General features: G+C 47.9%; 3 protein-coding genes and 1 pseudogene across 3 annotated transcripts; 2 read left to right on the top strand and 2 right to left on the bottom strand.

Moving 5' to 3' along the window:
• The first annotated feature begins 2044 nt into the window (after positions 1–2044).
• Positions 2045–4162, top strand: LOC120663950 (abscisic acid receptor PYL5-like). The gene is made up of 3 exons (XM_039942904.1): positions 2045–2307; positions 2546–2764; positions 3493–4162. The coding sequence occupies exons 1-3, from the start codon at positions 2122–2124 to the stop codon at positions 3706–3708; spliced, it is 621 nt and encodes a 206-aa protein (XP_039798838.1). The 5' UTR covers positions 2045–2121; the 3' UTR covers positions 3709–4162.
• A 3849-nt stretch (positions 4163–8011) lies between these two features.
• Positions 8012–8578, bottom strand: LOC120667485 (clumping factor A-like). The gene has a single exon (XM_039947551.1). It carries the CDS (start codon positions 8576–8578, stop codon positions 8012–8014), a length of 567 nt encoding a protein of 188 aa, XP_039803485.1.
• Positions 8579–18238: 9660 nt separating this feature from the next.
• On the top strand, positions 18239–20099 carry LOC120667347 (tryptophan decarboxylase 1-like). The gene has a single exon (XM_039947442.1). The coding sequence runs from the start codon at positions 18425–18427 to the stop codon at positions 19976–19978; it is 1554 nt and encodes a 517-aa protein (XP_039803376.1). The 5' UTR covers positions 18239–18424; the 3' UTR covers positions 19979–20099.
• A 4563-nt stretch (positions 20100–24662) lies between these two features.
• On the bottom strand, positions 24663–27264 carry LOC120667388 (annotated as a pseudogene).
• Between the last annotated feature and the right edge of the window lie 202 nt (positions 27265–27466).

The following is a 27466-nucleotide window of genomic DNA, read 5'->3' as shown; positions in this document are numbered from 1 at the left end:
CCACAACCCCTGCGCTACTTCGCGAGACGAATCTAACGAAGCATTTGACCGCACGATTAGAGGATAGTTGCTGTAGCATCACTGCAGCCAATTATCAATTAATTACTGTCGTTAGATTCGTCGCGAAAAGTTGTACTCATCCATAAAAAGTTTTGCAAATAAATTTTGTTTAGAACTCCATACATGTAAGATTTTCTAGTAGCCCAAGTTTGGGTAGCACGAAACAAATAGGGTCCTTCTTCTTCCATTAATGCTGACGTCACCGTGAGGTCGCTCCTGCCGTGTCGTGTCGGGGCGAAGCACCGAACCGCGACGCGGTGCCTGCCCCAGCAGGGACCGCCTCGGCCTCGCCGTCGCCCGCAACAACCACCGTGTGGGGAGGCGCATAATTCCTGCAGTATGGGGCCCACACGACAGTGAGGCAGCGCGAGGCCCCGTGGTACCCCCATCGTCGGCCACGGCCAGTATGGGGCCCACACGACAGTGAGAAAAAGCGCAGGCGAATGGACGTGGACGCTTCATTGACAAGTGGAGTACAGCTTACGGGGGCCCACGTGTCACTGTGAGGGGCCGAGTAAATACAGGCGGTCGGCGCCTCGGCGAGCTTCGGCAGGTCGAGTAGATATGGTAGAAAAATAGAAAAGGGCCCCACCAGCGCGGCGCACCGCGTCTGTGGACCCCTTCTAGTGGTGCTCGTGCTCCCAAGGCGTTCTTATCCGGGCAGTATTTGGGTTGTTTTGTACCATTCGCAATGTATCAAATCTCATATGCAGTAAATATTTTAAAAATTAGAATATCTGAAAATACAAATATATCTGTAAACATATAATCCAATATTTGGGTTGTTATCCGGGCAGTATTTGGGTTGTTTTGTACCATTCGCAATGTATCAAATCTCATATGCAGTAAATATTTTAAAAATTAGAATATCTGAAAATACAAATATATCTGTAAACATATAATCCAATATTTGCAAAATCTCATATGGAGTACTGTATTTCTCGATCGAAGCTAAACCCATCGTGGACTCGAAGATATTTGAAGATATTTTCGCGTTCCGCACCGACGGAGCCCGAGCAGACAAAAATATCCAAGTCGGCCGGTCAGCCCGCCCTACGGCCGCCTGGGGAGCAAACGAAACGCCAAACGCGACGACGACCACTGCCGCCCGTGGACCGGGCCGTGATGGTGGCGTGGTCCATGGACCCAGCCCACGCGCGCGCCCACGGCCTCGGGCCCCGCGCATGGATAACTCACTCGTGGGCGGGCCCCACCCCGCGCAACCTTCCGCCCGCAGATTTTTGTACCCGCCGGCCGGTTCGTGCGAGGAAGCAGACCAACCAAACCGATTAACACAACCCTCTCTCCTCCTCCTCTCTCTTTCTCTCTCTTCATCATCATCATCCAGCCGAGAATTAGATTCCGAATTAGATTTGTCATGACGAGAATTAAATCTAGTATGTATGACTCTAACATACTAGACAGTACGTATATCATAAATATAATATCAGAAAACATAATTATAAAACAGATCTGATCATAAAATACATACTGTGCGGGAGCCGCTGGGAAGACGAAAGGCGCAGACGATACGAAGACGGTCCTTCGAACGGAGTGCAGCAGACGACGGTACGCCGCAGCTCCTGACTTGGACGGAGGACGAGCCGTGGCGAAGAAGATGAGCAGTCGCGCTTAGCGCTTTCCAAAAACCTTATTCGCCCTCTCCCGGTGCAGGATCACAAGAGCGAGCGGTTCCGGAGACCTGCTCTCCCGTCTGCCGGTGCACGCCGGCTCTCGGGATGGAGAAGATTACGGTGGCGGCGCAGCAACGAGAGGAGGTAAAACCCTAACTCAGATTAGATCTTTCCCAAATCTTGGGAACTCCACGTATAGCGATCTATGATTCATTTTTTCTATGAGGGAGGTGATCCGTATTTAAAGGGAGAAAAATTTCTTACACCCTCGTCCATTAGCAATACCGGACTCATAGATGGTGTATCTTCTTTTAAAATTTATTAAAATTATTTATATGGGCCAACCCTGTAAATCTAACAGCACAGGCCCGCCGATCGGAGGAGGCGTCGAGGAAGGAGGGAGGAAGTCCGGAAGGAGGCGGAGAAGATGGTCGGCCTGGTCGGCGGCGGCGCCGCGGCGCCGGGTGCCGGGAGGCTGGGAGCGGGCGACCCGGCCGCGGTGGCCAGCGCCGGAGGGGAGGCCGACCACGTCCGCCGCCTGCACCGCCACGCGCCCGCCGACCACCAGTGCAGCTCCACCCTCGTCAAGCACATCAAGGCGCCCGTCCACCTCGTAAGCTCCGTTCCGTTCCGTCCCTCTTCTCGCTGCGGTGGGTGGATAGAAAAGTACCACGTACTACCTGGGGGAATCGGTCGGCTTTAAGCTTCCGCCTGCTGTTCCTCCCGGATCTGGAGTTCCTCGTTCGATTCCCGATGTGCTCGCCCCCGATCGATGGGGCGTCGCGTCGACTGCGCGATTGTTTGCGTCGAGTATGATGGCGCGCTGGTGCTGACGCGGCGATTGATCGCAGGTGTGGGAGCTGGTGCGGAGCTTCGACCAGCCGCAGCGGTACAAGCCGTTCGTCAGCCGCTGCGTCGTGGTCGGGGACCAGCTCGAGATCGGCAGCCTCCGCGAGGTCAACGTCAGGACCGGCCTGCCGGCGACCACCAGCACCGAGAGGCTCGAGCAGCTCGACGACGACGAGCACATACTCGGCGTCAAGTTCGTCGGCGGCGACCACCGCCTCCAGGTCCGTTCTGCTGCACATGCCCTGTTCCACATACTATATCCATCCCCCCCCCCCCTTTTGGGAAGTTGCTTGCTTCATTTGTTACCACTTCGCTGCAAGTTGACAGTATTGCAAGTCTGCTACCATAGTGATCCCTGGATGCTATGAACGAAATACATTCGGTGTGCTTCCGATATTAGAAATCTTCCTTGTTGTGACTTGTGTCAGCGTTGTGCTTCTGACTTGTGACAGGTTAGATAGCATCTTAGTCCTATTTGGAGCTGGGAGACTGATCGAAATCCATATGTTTTGGTATTCATTTTGAGCTAAATTCTAAACGTTCTTGGAGCTAAATCAAAACAGGCTGCGATAAAGCAATTACTTCTCGACTGATTATTGCTGATTTACTTATTAGTTAAGATGAGATAAGCCATTCACCTATTTACCTTGCTTCCCATGATTGTTTAGCCATCCAGAAACAACCGTACTGCTTTAACTTTCTTATCTGGTAGAGTTGCATGGGAGGGCATATCTTAGGCCTTGTCACTACTTCCTCTGTTCTTCATCCAGTAGTCACTAGGAAGGATTTAATGTTTGCAATGTAAAACTTTGAGGAGTTTTTTACTGTCTCTTGACTGGGAAGTGAAGGTTTTGTTCAAGCACATGTCTATGCTTACTATCTTTAATTTACGCCTGCTTAAAGCATATCCTTTGATCCATACTGATGAGCTGTGTTGCCACTTCTTCAGAACTACTCATCCATCGTAACAGTCCACCCGGAGAGCATTGACGGGAGGCCAGGGACGCTTGTGATTGAGTCCTTTGTGGTCGATGTGCCAGAAGGCAACACAAAGGATGAGACATGCTACTTTGTCGAGGCCGTGATCAAGTGCAACCTCACGTCTCTCGCGGAGGTGTCCGAGCGGTTAGCAGTTCAGTCACCTACATCGCCACTCGAACATTAACGCCAACGGTAAGAAGCTTCGAAGGATGGCTGCAGAGTTCAATCTTTTTGAGACTGGTAGTTTCCCATTGTCTTCCGCGTGTATGTCTCCTGGAACTTGGAAGCACTAGTGATATGTAGGACCAAATATCTGTAGTAGCTTGTATGTTAGTGATGGTTTAGCCTTTAGGAACTGCGCCTAGGTGTCTCATGGATATGTATGCATACTGCTAGTATGTGTAGAAATTAGGGAAGCATGGAGCGGTTTTTGCCTCTTTGGTGCACGGAGATCTACCCTTTCTTTTCTGCATTTTGAGATGGCTATTATATTGGTGTTTGATAGACACACTTTCCACTGACACATAGGGCTTGGCTGGAGTCTTGGACCTTCGATTCGGTTTGATTTTCGAAATGCGGCTGTAATATATACTGTACACCATATATATATATATATATTTGTTTATCCTCTAATGCAATTGGGATGTGAACTGGATGATAGATACCTTTTGTGTTGCTCCATGGTGAGCTCTCATGACTACAAGTAGGCGTAGTAGAGGTGGTAAAGGGTTTTGAAATTCGACTAATTTAAGGACCGAATTTTAAAAGAGTAGGGCTCTAATTTTATACAGTTTTGAATTTTGAGCTAAAAATGTATAAGGATTAAATTGGAGCGTGAAGGGAGCATTAAGTTATGACCTATTATCACCACTAACTATAAGTCTAGCTAGACCATGAATTCTTGTAGAACGGAAGGAATTCTTGGGGTGGTCGTGGACAGAACTGGTGAGAAAATATCAAGTGTTCCCGGCTTCATGCGTGGAAAGCCGGGATGGGAACCCCATGACGGCAACTGAATCCTGACCAGGATGAGAAGTCCATCCAGCGAATGCTTGCATGCATTATATTTCAAAAAAAAAAAGAATGCTTGCATGCCTTTTCTGTTTCACTCGGGGGTTTGATGTCACTTCCAGCAAGTGTTGCCACCTCTAACTCGTCCGCTCTGTTTAGCACTAATTGACAAGCGGCAAGTTGCTAATCCTCTCCCTGAGCACGAAACGGACGGAAGGCGACGCTGTCGCTGCCAGAAAGCTCATGAAACGGCTTCTAGAAAAGAGAAGAGGCGCCATGCCAGACCAAACAATGCGCAAGGTGTTGGTGTTGCGTTCAGGGTTTACCAAACCGGTGGGAACCGGTCCGGTTTTGGCCGGTACCAAACCGGCCCAAATTCAAAATTTAAATTTAAATTCAAAAAAATAAAAAATTCCCAAAAAAATTTCTAAAAATACTTCAAGGTGCAACAAATCTAATGGTGTCAAATTTTCTCAAAAATTCGTTCATTTAGTATAGTTTGCGGGGATTTGAAGTTAAACAAAAAAACGTGCATACAAAAATATACAAATATAATGTAAAAGTAGTACAAAAGAGGGTTGGAGGATTCATTTAGGCTAAAATATGTTATACAAACATTTATTTAGTATAATTTGCGGGCATTTGAATTTAAACCAAAATTTTTTTGAATTTGACTGGTTACCAGTCAAACCGACCGGTAAGCCGTTCGGAACCGGTTGAACATTTGATTTTGAATTTGACCGGTTTCCAATCAAACCGGTCCGGTAAACCGCTACCGGACCGCGCCGGTTTGACCGGACCGGTCGGTTTACTTAACCCTGGCCTGGTTGCATTAGCTGCACGGCGATGGGGGGTGACAGTGACTTGCTCCTAACTCCATGACTCCATGCCATGACGGTTTTAGTTTTTGTATGAGCATGCTACTTCCGTCGGCCATTGTGTAGTGTTCAGACGGCAGGAATAGTATGAGTTTGTTTTGCCATTTTTGTGGACGCATATTAGTCAAGGATGGAATGGAACATGTGTGACAAATTCAGAGACTTTTAATTCAAAGGCGCATGAATTTGAGTACGATCGTATCCCCACATGGAACGAAAGGCTCACGCAAGATTTGGCATATGATCGTAGAAATGGAGGCGAGTTTTGCTTGAAAATCTATGATATCATGCATGATTTATCGATTTTGTGTCTCATAAGTAGATGAATGTGAGTTTTGCTAAGGAGTATTAATTGGTGATCCTTAGATGCACCTACAACTCTTTTTAGTTCAAATTTTATACTATTATTTTAAAATAAGATTTTAATTTTAAAAAATAGTACAAAATTTTGAATCATCAATTAACACCCCTAGTTTTGCTTGAAAATTCATGATATAGTAAGTACTACTCCTTACGTTTCAAATTATTAGTGACGGAGTGAGCAGGAGTACTAGTACTATACTGTGGTGCATGTGCGTGTGCAGGTACGCATGCAATCCGCCGTGCGGTTCTCTTTACCTTATCCGCTTATCCATCCAGTGCCCTGCTGCTGTTGGGGGGAATGGAAGATGGCATGGCGCCATCACCGCCGTTCCGTGTGCCGAGGCCCGCAGCGACGCAGGGGGAGCACCGGAGCAGGGCGCGCGCCATGCCATGGCTCACTCATGCTCCTGTCTCCGTCCCCATCACTCACTGCATGTACGCACGGACGGCTTGGGGTGACGGGTGGGAATAATGTAGCAAGTGGCCGGTTTGCCATTCCCGTCGCCGTCAATGGGCGATCCATGAAGCAAAGCTCCGAGCTTGTTGTCATGACGATTTCAGAGGGAGGGAGGAACAGGAGCGAGGGCATGTACGTTTGGTGGTGGCAGGCAGCAGTCCAGCACCTTTCTCCGGCACTACGGCAGCCGCTCTCTCCTACTCGTCCGTCCCCACCATTCCTGATCGGGCATGTGCCGCGTGATCCCGGCGGCGCTGGGGCTGGTCCGCAGCTTTTCAAAAAAAATCCCTGGTCCGCCCGTCCCCGTCCGGCCGTGGATCCGGATTTCACTTGCTGGTCTAACAACAAAGGATCGATTAATTAATTTCGTTGTAAATAATCTTTCTTCTGCCTTGCAACCTTCTCATTTGGGCATTATATGGCGCATCGAATCTCTACGGATGCATTTGCCTCTTTGCTATCGACTTCCGCTGACTCTATCAATCCTTATTCCGTCTCGCCAACTCCAACATTCCATGGCTTTCAAACACGAGGGTGCACACCGGAAAGTTTTAACAAAGCACAAGCACCTAAGTGACGGGCTGACGGTAAATACTGATTCAGCCCGTTAATGCTAACAGATCCAAACGAGAACCAAACAAACCCATGGGCCTAGAAACAAATAGATGCAGCCCATGTACACTCCAAGTCCCGGAGCAAATAACAACGGCAACCTGCGCCGTCTTGCCGCGGCCAGCACCACCCGCTCGATACTTCATGCCTTCATCCCTTGGCTCATCCTCAGTTCCTCACCCTGTGTTTCTTCTCGGTCTTATGATGTGCTAGTGTGCTTGCTTCAGTTGCCTGCTGGTCTAACAGCTACTAGGACCAATTTACAACCTTTACTCGTCTGCAACCATCGCCAGCGTTCTAACAGTCACTTGCCTGCTGGTCTAACAGTCACTGGACGTACCACTCATTACTCTCCTTGTAGTTTCAGGCGTAGGAGCTCATAATGTTTTAATCTTGACACTTCTAAGCATCAATCATTTAGTTGAGTTATGACCCAACCTAGGTTCCTGATTTTGGCATTTAGGTCTACAACTCTAAACAAATGTTTTAGCAGTAGTTGCTATCTGAAAACTCTTCTCTGTAACAGTCATAAGAAAAACTGGTTTCTGCTATGCTTCAGGAATCTGCTCTGCTCTGGCAATTGTCTAGTTACTGGTTTGTGGTTTCTGGGGATCTTGATTTGTATCCTGTGTCGCCACAAAGTAATTTTCACACCAGCTTATGGTGCAAAGTTACACCTCGTTTTGGAGTTGCATACCTCTAGTAGCACCTGCTATGTTTATGCAGTTTAAGATTATATACCGGGACTTTGGAAGAATACAAATCAAACTCTGGTTTGTGTGTCAGTTGGTGTCATGGCTAAATCTGTAGTCACTAACTACTCCCTGTGTGCTCAGATGCTGCAAAGTTGAATTCTTTCTGTCTGAATATCTAGGACCAACACATGCAGGTTGCCATGGCAGTGTAGAAACAGAGCAGCCTGAGCACATATATTTGCTCAACTATCCTACAGCAGATGGCAGCAGGAGGATGCTGCTGAATATCGACATGTTTGCAACAGAACACACGGTACATTCAGCTCATAATTAAAGTTCAACTATTAAGTGTACAACCGCGCATTATTAGGACTACATCTTAGTATAAAGTTCTAAGCTTGGCATCTACTTATCGACCTGCTTATTTGTTCATGATGGATGATGATCCATCTTTGCAGAAGCACGAAAAGCTCACACCTTGATCACCATTTCAGGCACGTCGTCATCGTGCTCAACTCCGGGAGCTCCTTTCCTCCCGGGAGCCGGATGCTTCTTGCTTCCTTGCTTGGAGTTGTGGTCCTCATCGTCGTCGTCGTCGTCGTCAGAATCAGAGTCTGAATCGGAGTCAGAGTCTGAGTCCGAATCAGAGTCTGAACCCGAGTCGGAGTCGGAACCTGAATCTTCATCAGAGTCTGAATCGGAATCATTCTTGTCGTCGTCGTCCAGCTTGTTTGGCTTGCCCCAGTCGGATCCAGCCCCCTTGCCTTCCTCGTCAGCGGCGGAGGCCAAGCTTGCCGCGTCGCCGGCCGTAGCGCCCCGAGGCGTCCCAGCCTTGATGCCCGCCTCCTCTTCCTCCTCCTCTACCTCGTGACTGTCGCGATGCACCGGCAGCAGGCTGCTTGCTTCCTCCGCGCCGGCGGCGTCAGTCTCCTGCAGCACGGCCGTCGTCAGCGGGCCCACTGTGGCGCCGGCGCCGGCGCCGGCGCCGTAGATGGACACAACTAGGAGGAGGAGGACGGCGGCGGCATTGCGGGCCATATCTGTTGCGACCCTCCGGTGAGATCGACTGATCGAGCGGGCGTCAGCTATGGTAACAAGTGGTAGGTGAGTTGCTCCGTTTGCGTGGGATTCCCTTCTTGAGGAGAAATTTCTCCTCCCCGAGAGCGTCGTGATGGTAACGCAGTGTGTTGGGTGCGATGCAGATTGGCGCTACTGCTAGCTGAGTCATGTTATCTTGTTCTAACTTTTCAGGTCGAGGCAAAAGTGTGAGCTCTAGTGCGCCGACCCCAGACTAGACTACAAGAGCGTGTCAGCGTATGTGCCACTCAAAAACTCGTTATCGCTCTTTATCGTTTCACTATTTTAGCTATCTTCCATGAGAGTTGAGACGTTACTTAAAGTCACAATTAGTCTACGGTAACCTGTTAGCTTTGCTGAAGATGGCCGTACCCTTCAACTTCTGACTTCTTTCCTCGACTCTCTCCTCCCACGCAGGTTTTTTTATTTGTCTCATCATCGTGTCCTCTGTCTCTGCTTCTCCCTCGGTATTTGTATTTCTTTTATGAAGGTCATCTTTGGATGATGAGTGATTGATAACATCATGTGGAGTTGATGTATCTCTTGGCTCTTGATGTGTAGGTGTAGGATGCGGCATGGCGGTCGACGGCGCAAAGTGAAAGTCAGACGAAAGATTCACGCTGAAGGACCGTGGTGAAGGATGGACGCGAGTAGGCTCGGTGGAGCGAAACATTCATGCCGAGAGACCAAGACGCTGAAGGGTGGATGCGATTAGGCCTGGACCGAGGGATCCGAGGAGGCTGGGCGGAGTCATGGTGCACGGAAGAGTAAGAGTACATAGTGGTGATGAAGACGGCGTCGGCCAAGTCGGCGAGGACGATGGCGAGTCAAGTTGGCGGCCCGTGCGGCGGGCGCGCGCGAACGACTCGAAGGTGTCAAGGCTCAGCAGGAGGTCGGACACGCGTCGACATCGGCGGGTTTGACCGGTTTGGGCCTCAAAACCGGGGACGGACTTGGCGCGGTCAAGGTCCGGACAGAGTGCACGTGGCGTCATCTCCTAACTTGCTTCGAGGCGAAGGGAAGTCGAAGAGGAGTCGTGTCCGTCCGATGCGTCTACGAAAATTCGGACAACTTTATCCCTGCGTGGGCGTGTAATGTAATTAATAGCGGAGGACTATTTTAGTCTTTCCGGTGGAGAAATTAGAGAATAAGAGAAGAGGAGGGGCAGCCATCCATCTTTGGCCGTTCATTTGGAGTGCCCCTCCTCCTCTTTTGTTTTTCTCTTTTCTCCCTCCCCTTCTCCACCTAGGGTTAGGGATTGAGATGGATTTGTGAGAGATTAGAGCTATAGATTGATGGGAAAGAAGGCCCTTCACTCCATGTGCCCTCGGGCCTTTTGATTTGCAATTCGCTGTGTTCCTTTTATTCCCGTGGTTGGATTTTCGTTGGGGTTTTGTCTCTGTTCTTGGGCAGGGCGGCGTGGCTCGCGCGCGACGCTGGTCCGGGCACACCGGGGTGAGGCAGGCGCGCGCACGGTGGTCGTCGGGGCGGCATCCACCAGCCGGCCAGCACTTGGGGGGCAGCCCCCTTGGTCCTCGTGCTGCAGGTGCAAGCAGAGCAGGTGCTGGGCGCTGGGGGCGTCCTCCTCTTGGCACGCGGGGAAGCACGCACAGCAGCAGGGAGCGGCGGTGGCACTCGGCAGCAGGCGAGGCACAGCACAACATCTAGCGCAGCACTTGATCAGCAGCAGGGCACTGCCCTTGGCGCTGCCCCTGGTCCTTGGCCCTTGGCGCAGGGGGCAGGTCTTGGCGCAGGGGACAGATGAGCATGTCCTGGTTTTCAGCTCCAAACCCAAGGTGAGCATCGTTGATCATGAGTTGAGCAAGGACGTGCTGTGAGATGGCCATCGTGCCACCTTCTGTTTTTGTGCAGGTCTTCATCAGAAATCTTAGGTAAATGTGAGGTCAATTTCAAGTGAGTTGTTACATGCCCATATACTGTTCGACGAAATGTCTCACACTATTTTCAGCATCCAGGTTAATCTCCAGTTTGTTGCTTAGTCAAGAAAACTCTTTTGTGGTGATTAGTTAATCTTTTTGGTGAGACTCTTGATTGGCTTTTTGTTGAGCTTTGCTAATCATTGATGCAACATTGAATGCTTAGTTAAGTGGAATTGTTGGTGGCTTTGCACAAGTAGATTGCTTTATGCCGGCTTTTGTTTTGTCTCAAGCTTTCGGTATTTTGATTAAACTCAACTTCCGCTTTGTGTTGTGCTTTGCTCGAGCGTTTCGTATTTCACTTGCTTCTGCTTTGCGTCGAGCTTTTCCTAACCGTTCTTAGGGTGAACTCATAGTCACAGGATTCGGGGTCGATGCCTCGTCCCTCGACCCGGGAACGTCGTTCCGATTCGAGGGTCGGGATCGAAGAGGGTCAGCGTCCCATTTAAGGTTGGATCGTGTCCCGGTTTGAAAGGGGTCGCAGCCCCATTGCTAGCAGATTTAATTGGGATAAAGAGGTTAAGGACAGTAGATTGGTGTGGTTTTTGTTAGACAATGAGCTGAGTACATGTAGCATGGTCTAAATGTACTCTTTTATATGTTTCTTATATGCTTGTGCAGATTAGTTTCTTCATTAGTAGCACATATATAGTTTTTGTCTTTATCGACCCGAAGATATCGACCCCGATGAATCAGGGTCGCGTCCCACATAATAATTTATCGTTCCATAGATGTATACCCCCTTCGTACCACAATTTTATAAAATGACGACCCTCGACCCTCGACCCCGTTCCTCGACCCGGTCGACCCAGGAACTTTGTGACTATGGGTGAACTCGTCACTTGTTGGCGTGTGTCACTTTGGCGGTTAGAAGAGAGGTGCGTCGGGTTGAATTCGGGACATAGGCCTTGTTCTCTCGGATAATTTTTATCGGCTCTCATTCACCCCCTCTGGTCGCCTGTCCCGTCCTTCAGAAGGTACACTGTATTTGTATTTTTTTGGATCAATGTTTGAAGTATCGATCAGAGTACCTTTACTACGTTCATGTCCTTTCTAATGGGGCATATTGTATCCTTATTTGGGTGGGTATTTGTATGCACCGACAGATACACCAATCATCACGGGTGATACTGTATAACAACTCTCTTCTCGAACGAATACTAGGGGACGGGTTCCAAGCGGTTCGTTTCTGATAATTAAGCCTAAAATAGTGATGGATGATGTTATGGGCTTAATTATAGCCCATATCACTGACGAGAACACGCATGGATCATGTGTGTCATTAATGGGCCGTAGCCTGACGACTTACATCAGGTCGTGCTAGCTAGGCCCACCACTAATGACCAATTAATTAGTGACCAGTTGCAAATGCCCGTCACTTATATGGGCCACTAGTGTGTGTTTATCAAGTACTGTACTTGGTTCTCACAACTTGGTTTTTGTTGACTCATGGAAGGTTTGGAATTCACCCCCAACTTGTCGTTCAATTTGTCGGCTCACTAATCTTTTGAAGGAAGAACAGGACCGCCCGTGTTTCGCCCGCGTTTGGCGAGATAGCTAGGTAGGTTTCTCTATAAAGAACCTAACCAACTAGGTTCAGAGCAAGGTTTTAAATATCCTACTAAGGTCCTTAGCGGTTACCTTTTCAAAGGCTAAGAAAATACTATATCCGGCTATAGTCTTAGCTAACCCATTTAGCTGTTTTGCAAATCAAGTTCACAATTTCAGAATATTCAGTACATCATCAATTCATCATGTAGAGAAACAACACAGGACTTCAACTTCATGCTTTCACAAATCTAATACAAAGTTCAGATGATGCAACAACCATAATTCTATAACAAACGACAGACCGACGAAGAAATGAGTTCACAGTTTCACACAAACAAACTGAAAGCATAAATTTAGCGGGCTAAGAGATGGTAATTTAGCTGATTTAGCTGGCTATAGCGGGTTATTAGCGGGCTATCCTGCTTAGCGCCAAATGGACCTTCTCCTAGCGTTTATGCTTCCAAAAGGCTAAATCCGGCTATAGCGGCAACTATAGCCGGTTATTTAAAACCTTGGTTCAGAGTGTGAACTACCCTCAACTGACAAAAGAAGTGTCAAGATAGAGGGACGAAGAGGGCAAGTTCCCCATCTATTTTTTCTATAATATTAAGCAGTTTGATTCTAGTCGAATATCAAATATTGATTTTGTATATTTTGCTGATGTCTTTCTTGATTTCAACTGATCTGTTCATCATAATTTACATTTATGTTAGCAATTTTTTACTTGGTAGTGATGCTTGACATATGCTGTGTTCCTTTTGGAGTGAAGAAATTAATCAAGCAGAAACCCAACAAATCTGAAATCACACATGGGTTAATTGGAGACTAATAGATCCAGGTTAAAACGAGAAATTGCCACATGAAGGCACATGGGCCAGCAAACATTTACGCTTAGCTAGCAGCCTCAACTCGATTGCATCCCAACAAATCACAATGTTGCATGCAGTCATGCAGAGACTACTACATTCTTCTGTGGAACGTACTGGACCTTACATTTTGTTTAATTTAAGAATATTGGCATATGAAGATGCATGAGCATCGCACTTTCACATCATGTGATGGTTTCATGAGGACATTTGGTTTTACATCGAATCGAATCGAATCATCTTATTAGGATGCCATTCACACATTTTCTATAATAATTGTTTACTACATCATTACATGTCCTAAAGAATACTTGCGCATTTTTCGGGTGACACATGGATGAATCAATATAGATTGGATCTATGAGTGTGTATTTCCTGATGGGCTATAACTCCGATCCTGACAGGTCAAAGAGCGCTGGGTCCTAATTAAGAAATTAGTTTGACTTGTGGTGATGAACTTCTTGTTGCGTTTTTTTTTGGGGCTTGTGGTGAGCTTGGGACTTTATTCTATGGTTTACCGGGCGGCTGCTCTGGTGGGTACGTATAGAGAACTTTGTGATGCACACATTACTTATATATATCTAAGTTGCATGTGGTTGTGCTTCTCTAATGTATATAAATCAACGTAACCCGCATGTTATGAGTGTACATGTTGTGCAATTATTTGTCGACATAGTACTAGATCACTCGCTCTTTCTTAGGGTTCCATGCATTTAGAATCTAAGCACCTATCATAAGCTGCCCCAGCTGTGTACTCCCTCCCTCCCAACAAAGAACTGGCTATGCACCTAGAATTACATTCTTTGTTAGGATATTGTAGTATATGCCTTCTGAAGTACTACTCGTCCCATCCTATGTAACCTCCACACCTTCTGAAGTCAACTGGAGCATCATGCATGGACATAATGATTAAGAAGGGTCGACGTCGTAGTAAACATGGCAAAGACACACCGGAAGGATTGCATTCAACAACTTGATGATGGTTCGTAACTAGAGCTGTATCAGATCGACTAAATATATTGCATTATTCAATTAATCTGTTCCATGTTGGCAAATGGAGCGCTACGTACATGTGTGATATAAATTATGCAAAATAGAACAGATCACTTACGTTAATTATACAGTCATCAGTTTGGCACTGATACTGAAGGATTGAAATGGCGACTAGAGGAGGTGAATATACTCTAAAATATAGGAGCCTCAAAATCTCAGTGAAAATCATGGCCTATATTCTAAAATCAACCCCAAAACTTCTCGCTGCTAGCAAGATCAAGAAACGTTGCTATAGGAGAGCAAACTTTAGAAGTGCGGAAACAAGCACCGGAGATTTCAAGTGACAACCCGAGAGCCCAAGTCGGCTCAACCATGTTGGACCACCCCATCCTATGCAAAAACCAAGACCTCAACTGGGCAGATCAGCTGGTCCTGACCGGCTCACCTGGTGTACAAAGTCGACTCAGCCTATGTAACTCGGTTCACCCGGTGTCAAAACAAAGGGCTCAACTCGACTCTGCCTACATGACTCGGTTCAGCCGGTTTTGTACTAACTCGATCAAAATGCTCAGAACAACAGCCCCGAAACAAAGTCAACAACCCAAAAGTGGATCAAACAAACTCCAAACCACACAAAATTTTAACCATAGCTTAGAAACAACTTGGTGAGTCTTTCCCAAAAGATCCCCTCAAAAAGATCAAGACTTCACCTTATATCTCATGGATTTCAATCAAGAACATATGAACTCAAAATTTGGAAAGAAACTCTAAATCCAGCAAGCTCGTGCAAAGATTTGCAAGGGGAACACCCTAGATGATATTGTACACGTCCAGCTTCCATTTGCCCTAAGAAAATCGTGCCAAAACCCATGAATCGCAAGATCAAAAAATTCATCCGAAAATCACCGAAAAATAGAAAAACGAGATGACTAGCCATGAATCAACCATGAATGATTAGATCAATAAAATTTTAACAAAGATTTGTGGCTAGAAAATCACCCATCATCCTTCCACTTTTGATTAGAAGAACTAAACCTAGAGCAATCACTCCCTAAGCCTAATCCCCCCTCATTTAAGCAAACCCTAGCCTTAAGAGAGATTGAGAGGGAGGAATGGGAAACTTAGCTGAAATTTTAGCTCCCCTCGTATGTATAGGTCTTGGTCAAACGACCAAAATGCCCTAAGTTCTATTATTTGGATACAATCCCATGTAGGAGCACAACCGTCCAAGTTTTTATCTTTGCATCAGACGGACACACCGCCTTCACAACTTTGCTTCGCCTCAATGCAAGTTTAGTGATGATGCCACATGCCCTCCATCTCTGCCATCCGGCCGCACTGAACGTGCCCCAAGTTCTGGGGCCCAAACCGGGAAACATGCCTGCATTGAGGCGCAAATCACCCAAACTGTCCATCTCTGCTTGGCCGCCATGCGACCTCCTCAATGTCGATGCATATCCGGCCTCCACCAAGCCTTTGATGCCTCCATCCTACTTGATTCAACCAACGCCATCTTTATCCGTCCATTGACTCTCGCTCTTCAGTTTAGCACGTACATGGATCGGATGTGGCTCCGTTCGGACTTTTTCGGATCCCTCAATCCAAGTCTACTCGTGTCCATCCTTCACCGTCGTTGATCCATCGGCATGAACCTTTGGTTTGACCTTCATCGCATCCATCGACCATCACGTTGCATCATGTTCCTGCACATCACGAGCCATGATATACATCAATGCATACAATGTTGTCAACCACTCATCATCCAAGGGTGACCACCATTGGTCCAGAGATGCATGGAGCTATCCATTTTGCAGCCTATATCCATGCATATCTCACCCTTGGATACAAAATAATATGCATGGAGCTATGGCTATCCATTTTTTATGTGTTGATACAACTCACATCTGATTCGTTCGCACTTCGCACAGTGTATGCAGAACCACGAAATAATGCATATGCTATTCTAAAACTTGCTAATTGCGTTTGGATCCTAAGGCTGCTAAACTTCAAATGGAAACTATAATCCAGGGTGTTAGGAGTAGTAGGTTCTAACACACAATAGCACAAGTATGTAGCTATCGTACGAGTAGTCTTGGCTTGGGACATCAAAAGTTATCATTGGATTAGTTGCATGCGTACTCCTTTCAAGCAGATTCCATGCACACACACTAGGTGATACAGAACGTCGTCGCTCATCATGCAGTTGGCATTGGTCAGCCCATGTAATGAGGAATATTTTTTTTTTGATGCAGCAGGTGGGAATTGCATGCAGAATTAGAAGATAATCACGGCGTTGTCAAGTGGAAGCATTTTGTATTATTCTATTGCAGCATACATATGACGACTGAAACGTGCCAAGGCAACATATATGGTTGAGCCGGCCATTATTGGGGATCTAATAACAACACAAGAACCTAATGTGTGGGGGTTGTTTAGCTTGAGGAAAAGGCTACAACAAGGCACAAATCAGCGTGACCAGATCAGTCGTCGGTATAAGACATATACCGACTTAGCTAGAATTGGTTGTAAGAAGTTTTACCAACATTACTGACCAACTTCTAAGCTAAAGTTTTCAAATTCCTCGCAAGGATTAACAACCCATGACAGACCATCCCATCATCTATATATATCTACATTGGGTTTGTCCATCAATCCAGAACACCTAATAAAATGGGCCATAGCAGCCTGCTAGAAGCCAAGTGGACCAAATTTAATTATTTGAAAAAAAGGGCATATATAGCAGCCTGCTAGAAGCTAGTTCAATGGTCCCAACTGCTGGACACACATGGACACTCAGATTAACTCTAATCATAAAATGTGTTGAATATAGGAAAGTGGGCGTGGAGCAACGTAATACGTAAAAACTGACGTTGTGATGGAGAATATCGGCGGGAACGGAGGAGAGATGCTCAAATAACCATAGAAAGTTTTAGATAAAGATCTACAACATCCAAAAGTTCTTAGCACAATCACGCACAGTGATACATAAAGACTGTAATTATTGAGCTTTGCACAAAGGGACAACTGACTAATCACCTTAGCGCCATTTCAATATATAGTCAGTAAGCTGTTTTTTTATCTGGCAGTGAACACCTATATTTTCCAGTAGTTCTTGTTACTTTTCTAGCTAAGAGGCATTTATGAGGAAGCATATATGCATTTTTATGAAGGGACTGCTTCATGCATTTTTTTTTCATGACCTAAGGATTTGATCATATTTTCCTCTATCGAAATATGGGCATATTAAAAAGAAAAATAGGTTCAATGAGCAAGAAGAAGGATGAACGATGCATTAATAAGGATGCACTAACTCTCTGATTGAAACAAAACTTTCAGTCTAAAAAAACTGTTAGCTTTGATTTACAATTTTGTTAAATATACCATAAATGGTAAACATTATATATCATAATAGCATTTCCCATGATCAATCTAATGACATAAACCATGTGTCTAATGAATCTATGTAATTTTTCAAATATAATGAATTAATGATGGATCATGTTAAAAAAAGTTTGTCTAATAAACAGCTTACATTATTTGCAGTCCTAAACCATGACAAAAACACAGTTAGTGGAGGAGGAGGAGCACATTTTATTCAGCACACCTCCTATATATATATATATATATATATATATATATATATATATATATATATATATATATATATATATATATATATATATATATAAGGTATCTGATTTTAATTTCTCAACCATTTCAATCAGATGACATATTTCATGTTGTATGTGTTGTTTTCTAGTGTGTTGCGGACGTTATTCTTCGATGTTATAGATGTTGCTGTTAGCTGTTATAGATGAGAATAATGGAAAACGATGAAACATAATATTACGACTCCCACATTACATTTTTCTGTAGGTTACGTTGTTTTTTGATGTTTCGGCACTGATTTCCGCGACCTGTTGCCTAAAAATTGATAAATTTCCAGGCCTTTGCATATCTCAGCCTGGACTTCATGGAAGGAGCGGAAAATAAAGATAAAAAGCTTGCTAGCAGTTCGGCTTTATTTACTGTGCTTGGCGTGGCTATTGCATCGATCCAGCCATCCATTGTGCTCATGTGCTTGGCGTGGCTATTCGTGTTCCACATGTATGATGCTGATGCGCGCACACCGCGCGCCGGTCACCAGCTCGGATGGCGCGTCCATCGCGCGGCCGTCCACGCCGCTTCCCACCTCTCCTCTCCCCAGATCCATACCTGTAGCCTATATAAACCCTCTTACCCTAACGGATCACGGCACACAACGTCGTCCGGCTTGCAAGTCTCACCATTTGAGATCTTGCTAGCTGTCACGTTGTTGTGTCGTCTCCTTCTCGCAGTATCGATCGTTGAACGATCTCATCAAGCTCCATCTAGATCGAGCTTGCTATCTTTTTCGATCGATCGAGAAGTAGTAGTAACGACCCGGCCACTAGCTCGATCGATCGTCCGTGTTGATCGACATGGGCAGCCTTGACACCAACCCTGCCACCTTCTCCACCGGCGATGCCGATAGCTTCCAGCCCCTCAACGCCGACGACGTCCGCTCCTACCTCCACACGTCCGTCGACTTCATCTGTGACTACTACAAGTCCGTCGAGTCCCTGCCCGTGCTCCCCAGCGTCGAGCCCGGCTACCTGCGCCGCCTGCTCCACTCCGCCCCGCCCACCTGCTCCGCACCCTTCAGTGTCACCATGAAGGAGCTCCGCGAGGCCGTCGTGCCCGGGATGACGCACTGGGCCAGCCCCAACTTCTTCGCCTTCTTCCCGTCCACCAACAGCGCTGCCGGCATCGCCGGGGAGCTCATCGCCTCCGCGATGAACAGCGTCGGCTTCACGTGGCAGGCGTCGCCGGCGGCCACCGAGATGGAGGTGCTCGCGCTCGACTGGCTCGCGCAGCTCCTGCGCCTGCCCCCGAGCTTCATGAACCGCACGGGCGCCGCCGGCCGAGGCACCGGCGGCGGGGTCATCCTCGGGACCACCAGCGAGGCGATGCTGGTCACGCTCGTCGCGGCCCGCGACGCGGCGCTGCGCCGGATCGGGTCCGACGGCATGGCCGGGATCACACGGCTCACAGTGTACGCCGCCGACCAGACCCACTCCACCTTCTTCAAGGCGTGCCGCCTCGCCGGCTTCGACCCCGCCAACGTCCGCTCCATCCCCACCGGCGAGGAGAACAACTTCGCGCTGGAGCCGGCGAGGCTGCTGGAGGCCATGCAGGCCGACGCCGACGCCGGCCTCGTGCCGACCTACGTCTGCTTCACGGTCGGCACCACGTCCTCCAATGCCGTGGACCCGGTGGGCGCCGTCGCCGACGTCGCCGCCCGGTTCAAGGCCTGGGTCCACATCGACGCCGCGTACGCCGGCAGCGCGTGCATCTGCCCGGAGTTCCGGCACCACATCGACGGCGTGGAGCGCGTGGACTCCATCAGCATGAGCCCGCACAAGTGGCTGATGACGTGCCTGGACTGCACCTGCCTCTGGGTGCGCGACTGGCACCGGCTCACCGGCTCGCTGGAGACCACGCCCGAGTACCTCAAGAACGACGTCAGCGACTCCGGCATCGTCACGGACCTCAAGGACATGCAGGTCGGCACCGGGCGGCGCTTCCGCGGCCTTAAGCTCTGGATGGTCATGCGCACCTACGGCGCCGCCAAGCTCCAGGAGCACATCCGCAGCGACGTCGCCATGGCGAAGATGTTCGAGGGCTTGGTGCGCGCCGACGACCGCTTCGAGGTCGTCGTGCCGAGGAACTTCGCGCTTGTCTGTTTCAGGATCAAGCCCCACGGCGCCATGGCTGAGGAGGAGGCCGAGGAGGCCAACCGCGAGCTCATGGAGCGCCTGAACAAGACCGGGAAGGCGTACCTGGCGCACACGGTGGTCGGCCGCAAGTTCGTGCTGCGGTTCGCGGTGGGGTCGTCGACGCAGGAGGAGAGGCACGTCCGGAGCGCGTGGGAGCTCATCCAGAAGACGACCACCGAGATGATGATGGAGGGATCGATCGGAGAAATAATATAATTAATGTAGGGGATTAACTAATGGTGTTGATGATTGCATGCTTAAATAGTTTCGATATGTGTTTTCGCCAATTGTACGTTGTTGTTGTGGAGTATTGAATTGTGAGGAAATGTAGCTAAGTCCAATAAAGCCTTTAATTTCGGCTGTTGTGTTTATTGACTTCCTCTCTGTTTTTCACGAAAATTACCAATTTACATGCCGTTTGATCAATATAAGGCGCTGTTTGAATCCTTTTAGTCCCTGGACTAAGGACTAGACTTTAGTCCCTGCACAACCCTAACCCTGTTTGGATGGACGGACTAAACATCATCTACGTAGCTGCACAAAGACCATGTTACCCCTTCTCCCATCCTTGCTCCGCTCACATTATCCATATCAACGATAATTTTCCCTATGTGGCTCGCGCACGAGAAATCCTCATCCACCCTGGCCACCTCGTGGCACGAGGCGAGGACCGCCCCCTGCACGCTGCGGTATGGAGGCGCCCCCGCCTCCGCCTAGCATCGTCGATGAGCACCTGCTTGACGAGGAAGCGTAGCACGACCTCCTGCACCCTCATGACGGCGGTGCGGTCGGTGGAGGCGCCTTGGAAGACGCGCATGTTGTGGCCCTTCTAGGTGAGAGCGACGAGGCCCCGGGAGGTGTAGACGATGGGGTGGTCCGCCAGGCCAAGTCCGTGAGTAGTGCGGCGTCTATGAAATGGGATATGGCCGCCTCCAACTCTGCAAAGTCGAAGCGCTTGATGGCGGCCAGCGGAAGCAGCTCCACAGGCCTGGAGGAGCCGCCGCCTCCCCTGGAGCGGCGCGAGATGGGGAGTGACGAGATGGTGGTGATGGATCGCACTTCGCCATGGACGAGTCCGCACGGCATGAGAGGTACCCATCTTGCGCCCACGGCTGCTGGTCGGGTCACCACGGGTGCCCTTCACCGTCGCCTGCCCGCCCGCTAGGGAGGAGTTGGGGGGAAGAGAGAGAGAAGAGAAGTAAAGAAAGAAAAGGAGTTCCGAAATGGGGCGTGTGGAATCGCCGCGTGGAGCGAAGGGTCACGAGGGCTGGTGGCGGGGAGGGCATAGGAGCGGGGGGGGGGGGGGGGGGGGGGGGGTGGGGGGTTGCGAGTGGATAGAATTTTCAGGGAGGGACGAGGTGGAAAGTGGGGCTTTTTAGTCTCTTTAACCACATCTTGGAGACTAATGGGCTAAAGGTTTTAGTCAGTATTGGGCTTCCTAGGGACTATATAAAAAGGACTAAAGAAGAGGACTAAGATCCAAACTGGGGCTAGTTCTAACGATCGATCGAAGTGCTGCTAATTAAGTGTCCTAGCTCCGTCCTGCATTGCATGCTTATTGCATGCAGGCACATGCAGTGCTGGAAGTCAATGCAAGGCACGCGTTCCGAGGTTATCATGCCAGAGAATACTAAACATGATGGATGGATCGATCTCGAGTTTCATCTATGGATGATATGGAGTTCATTGGCCTAGACCCCTAGTTTGAAGCTTGAGATTCATTCGTCCCGACACCGACAAATTAAGATCGACGTCGACAATACGCAAGTTGACTGCCGAGTTTGCCGGGCTCACGTGCGTTATGCATGGTCCTCCCCAACAGTTAACTCAGCTGGTAGCCATCACAGAGAAGATTTTTCAGCTGCATGTGTGGGACCCACAGTAACAATTAATGTTAGGAAGAAGTCTCATTTACACTTTCGACTATCGCAAAAATCCGATTTTCAACTTTCAACTATAAAACTGGACAACATAGGTCATCCAACTGTCGAAACCGGACAAGTATGGCCCTTGGGGTGGTTTTGAAGGTGGTTTGTATTTTTCTAAAGAAAATAAAAATATCTAGTGAGATTAAAAAATCAAAACTAATGTTAAATTAGTACCAAAATTTTGCTAAAAATGTAACCTATCTATTATTGCTCCATTTGAATCTTAGTTATTCAAAAATCATAGTTATAACAAAGGCAAACAAATATTATGAATAAAAAAATAGATTTGAATAATTGACAAGTATTTGCCAATAGATAGGTTACATTTTAGAAAACTTTTAGTACATATTTCATAAATTTTAATTTAAAATGAATTACTTATGAATTTTTTAATTTAAAATTGAATATTTTTAATTCTCACAAAATGAAAAACCACCTTTAAAACAATATAAGGGGCTAAATTTATCCGATTTGAATAGTTGGATGGCTGTTATCGGGTTTCGTAGTTGAAGGTTGAAAATCAGACTTTTGTAATAGTTTGAGGGCGTAAACCAAACTTTTCCCTTAATTTTATCTAGGAGGCTGCTAGGCGTAGAGGGCTCTCCCGATAAGATTCGGTCGAGAGCCCCACCGCCCCCTACCAGGCCCACCTCGTCTTCTTCTTCTCCCTCCCCTCTGCCTCCGCCTCCATCCGCCCCCTCCATCCCTCCACACCCGCCGTCGACCTCCCCCTCGTCGGAGTCGCCTCCGACGCCAGCGAGGACCGCTGCTCCAACCCCTCCACCTCCCCCTCCGGCCTCTGTTCGCCCACCTCCGTCCCCGCCGCCGACCTCCCCCTCATCGGCATCGCCTTACTCCAACTCGTCCACATCCCCATCGCCTACTTCCCCGTGACCTCGCCTGCCCCACCACCTGCCTCTGCCCCTACCCCTACCATCGACACCACCCACCCAGCGGCGCCATCACCGCCAGCCTCACCGCCCACAACCCACAACCACCACTGGTCCGACGGCCTCCCCGACCTTCCCTTTATAGCCGGCAGCCATTAATCCCCTCCCAACCCGGAATCCTAAACCCAAAACTCAAAACCCAAAACCCTAACCCGAACAGGGCTCGCCGAAGTTGGGTCGTTGCTAGAGAAGAAGAGTTCGCCGAAATTGGAGTCTTCGCCGAAGAAGAAGAGATCACCGGAGTTGTGGTTATTACTTTCTCCCTTTGTAAAGTTACTTCCCCTTAGATTCATAGAAGCAACAGAGAGGGCTCTCGATTTATCCAAATCGAAAGGCCTCTCCGCACAGGATTTGGGTTTTATCTACCACTCTCGCCTCCCCAAGCTGACTAACTCTTTCCCTGTCTTTGTTCTCTCCAAAACTAGCCCGCAAGCATGAAAAGTTGTGTCATAAGCTAGTGTCGAAATAGTCGCCAGCTCTCTTCTCTCTGTTCTCTCACCTCCGCGTCGGTGATAATCCATGTAACAGTCGTTGGAGGCAGCTTAAGAGCGCCCAGCTCGGAGGATAAAATCAATAGTAAACACTTTGTATATATACTTACTGTATGATACTAATGTTTATTTTAATATACCACTTTGTGTCGATCTCATGCACCAAACAGGTTAAACTAAGGTTAGTCCTTGCAGGAAGTGCCATCGCACGATTACCAAGACTGTGAACTAGATAATCGAATTGGAGGAGTGTCATAATGATGACACTCCTATCACATCCCATGACACTCCCCTTCCTCTCTCTTCAAATGACTCTACCATATCAGCAAATTTAATGCTCATGATACTCATGTGATACTGCCAGTGAGACTGGAGTTTCATGAGAGTTTCATAGGCATTTAATTTTGCTTATATGGCAGGATATTTATAAGGAGAGCGAAGGGAGAATTTCATAATATGTGAGAAGAGTTTCATCCTTACGACACTCGGCAATACCTAGTTTTTGTTCTAGATAACTGTGCAATAAAATCATACATTGAGACTGGTCTATTAAGTTCCGTGCATCTAGCCCTACCTACTCTAGAAGGAAAATCTCCACTATTTCTAAATCACCCATTAATTAATGTTTCTACCTCTGATTCTACCATTAGTGCCCTGCCTCCCTTCTCACATCACGTGCTATTGGGCAGCGGTGTGGCTTTGGAACTGGTGGCAGTGTGAGGGAAGGGGAAGAGAGTGAGCTTTGCTTTTCAAGCTTGGTGGGATTTCTGTGCATATGGAGTACTACATCTTCACAGGTTGACAAAAACAACATGCACATAGATACTCCCTCCATACCCAAAAAACCTGACGTTTAGGACAGCGACACGGTCTCCAAAACACAACTTTGACTTCTTATTCCTCTAAAAATATTTATCAAAAAGTGATATATGTATACTTTCATAAAAGTATTTTTCAAAACAAATCTATTCATATAATTTTTACATTTTAAAACTCAACAACTTGAGAGTTATTCATGATTTATATTCTCAAGGTTTGACTCAAACCTTGTCCTAAACGTCAGGTTTTTTGAGTATGGAGGGAGTAAATGGACCGATGTATCGGCTCGAGGCAAACTTATTCATTTGAGGCCATATATATAGGGGGTTGTAGAATTGACAATGTAACGTATAACCATGCCGGGCGGGTTCTAATATAGGGCCGGGGGTTGTAGAATTGGCAATGCAACTTATTCATTTGAGGCCATATATATAGGGAGCAGACGTATACGTTGGGATTATTATGATGATTAATTACATGCAGGCACTGGATGCACAAGCACCAGCTAGATCACACCATTCATCCAACATCTTCCAAAATAAAGAAAGAGAGTACATACGTGAGAGTATACCATCATATATATGAGTATGTCCACATACTTATTTATCAAGTATTTGCAATGGCATATACATCAGGAGATACATACGTGAGAGTAGCTACTACACGTGTGTAGCGGCACGAGTTCAAATAGGTCAACTGTAAATAGCTTATCTCCAAATAAACTCAAGTATTTGCAATGACACCAATCCAATTAACCCAATGTTTAAACAATCTTCATGGAAATTTTATAGATACATTACTCCACCTCAAAAAATTCTTTCAAATATAGCCCATATTTTATTATAATTTTTTTTATTTAAAATGAAACTATCTATCGGAGTTATATTTGATTTTAGACTCCATCTATACGTGAGGCTTTGATTTCCCGAGTTTGGAGATAGGATTCATCCGGCACAAGCAGACTATCCTTGCTGTTGCGGCGGCCACATGATGGATAATCCACTGGCGGTCGGTGCAGGGAGCGACGTGTTCACCGTCGGCCCATCTTCTACAATGAACACTGCCGTCATGCCCATCGCCAAGTGGAACTCATAGTGGCAATGCATGTACCACACCCCTGTGTAAAAACACCACCAAATTATGTATTAATTATATTAGTTGCCCATGGAGTAAATAAATTATTAAGTGATAATTCAAATTCTTTTCGATTTGCTCGTTGAGAAATAAACAAATAAACAATCTTGTAGTTGTACCAACCTGGATTGTCTGCGACAAATCGGATGGCGACCCAGCCAAGATTGGGGACTACCACTGTGTTCTTGAGCGGCGGATCCACCAGGTTGTACCTTGCCCTGTCCCTGGCCGCGTCGAAGTTGCCGTGCCCCTGCGCGAGCACGAACATGTCGTGCCCGTGCAGGTGCATCGGGTTGGAGTCGCCCTGCATTATCGACGTGCTAGCTCTGGAACACCATCTCCACCGCGGAGCCGTACCGGAACCACCGCGCCAGTGTCGCCATGTACGTCTGCTCCAGCGCCTTCTCCTTGGGTCCTATGGGGATCAGGGAGGGGTCGGTGAAGTTGAAGACCCTCGGTGGCTTGTCAGGAAGCTCCAGCAGGTCGCCCTTGTTGCTGCCGACATGGTAGTAGTGCGCTGGCAGCAGTGCTGCCGTGGGCTTCAGGAAGGAAATGTTGTTCATGGTAGCAACAAGGATCATGTTGTCGTTCTCGTCATCGCTGCTGCAGCTGAGGCCTCGCCGGCAAGCCATGCCCAAGCCGAGCGTGATGAACAGGTGCTGGTCCACTTGCTTGGGCACCGGCGGCAGTGGGTGCCGTGGGTCTCGCAGGCTGCTCAGGTTGCTGTGGAAATACAGTGACTGCACCACGTCGTGCTGATCAGGCATCACAGGTGCCACCGGCTTGCCGCCATTGCCGGCTGGGCTGTACTGCATGGTGGCTCTCGTGGATGGCTCTGGGGTCTGGGTGTCGGGCAAGGGCGCCTGGTTGGGCATGGCGACCATGTAATACTTGCCCGGGGGCGCGTCGGCGACCACCAGGGCATCGATGGTCTCGCCGGGCGCGATCACGACGAGATCCGTGGTGTAAGGTCTGACATAGTTGGCGTCGGAGGCAACCACGGTGAATTTGTGCCCGGCGATCTTGAGGACTCGGAGAAGAGCGCCGTGTTGATTATGCGCAGCAAGTAGGTCTTGCCAGCCTCCACGTCCAGCACGAACCCGTCCTCTGGAACACCTTCAGAATCGAATTCAAGAACTCCATTGAGTAACAGACGGATCGGAGTTTTTCTTTCTTTCTTCCTATTTTGCTTTGGAATTGGACATATATGCTGTATATAGAGATATATACTACTATATATGCGATAATATATAGTTGATTGTTACCAGAGCAGTTGAATAGATCTCCAAGCTTGCCGTTAATTGTGGATGCACTGGGGAAGTAATCGAAGAAATTATCCTTCTCCATTCTTCTGGCTACCACGGCAAGGTCCATCGCCCACCAATCCCCTGTCATCATCATCATCATGAAGACCATTCATTCTCTTATTAACAGCAACAGTTCAGCTCAGAACGCATCACATATATATCACAGCTAGTAGTTGTACTGCACCCATGCCAAAGTTGAAAATAGTAGTTCGATCGATTATTCATGCATAGACGATACATACAGAAGACTAATCTTCAGAGTTCCATCCAAACATGTAATTTTGCTAGCTACATGCTCATCATATCTATCATGGAGAAAAGTTGACGAGCGAGTAGATGGAATGGAAGCAGAAAAGTTGACGACGTACGGTACAGTACCTATAATGAAGGGGATCTCACGATCAGGCTTCGGAAATGGTCAAATGGATACGAGCTGGCCCCAAGTCTTGGCCGGATGATGATGGCGCCATGCAGGGTTGCCCGGAGGCAGGAGACGTGAGCATGCCACCACAGGGTACCTACCTGCCCGGCGACGCTGAACCGGTAGGTGAAGTTTTGGTTCGGCAGGATGGGGCACTGGGTGACCATCGGCACCCCGTCAGACCAGCAATTCCGCCGCTGCTTCACTCCGTGCCTGCATATCGATCGATTAGGAAACACCAACATATCATCCTCCATGAAAACATGCAATCTCTATCTTCGGCGCTTGGAGAAATGCTAGCTACACCAATGGATTGTTATGTTGTGGGGTGACTTGTTGACGACATGAACGGTCACCGAGTCTCCCTCTGTAACCTCGATCGTTGGCCCTGGGATCTGTCCGTTCACGACGGTGACGGGAGTCTCCTTGCACAAGTGCTTCATGGTCATCTGGCTCACCTGCATACAGATTCAAATTCAGGACAGAGATGCCAGCTAACAGTATGCAGAAGGATGGCATCCAGGTGCAGTGGAGGTCGAGGCCGTGGAATAATAGAGGATCAAGCTTAATTACAACGAAGGTGTGTTCGACAATGGCGGAAGCCGCCGGTAGGGCCATGGTCGAGAGGGAGAAGAAAATGGTGGCCGCGACCAC

The sequence above is a fragment of the Panicum virgatum genome, chromosome 3N (genome assembly GCF_016808335.1).
Source record: "Panicum virgatum strain AP13 chromosome 3N, P.virgatum_v5, whole genome shotgun sequence".
In the NCBI taxonomy this organism is placed as follows: Eukaryota; Viridiplantae; Streptophyta; class Magnoliopsida; order Poales; family Poaceae; genus Panicum; species Panicum virgatum.
The sequence above is the reverse complement of the archived record's forward strand: the minus strand, read 5'-3'. Positions and strand labels throughout refer to the sequence as shown.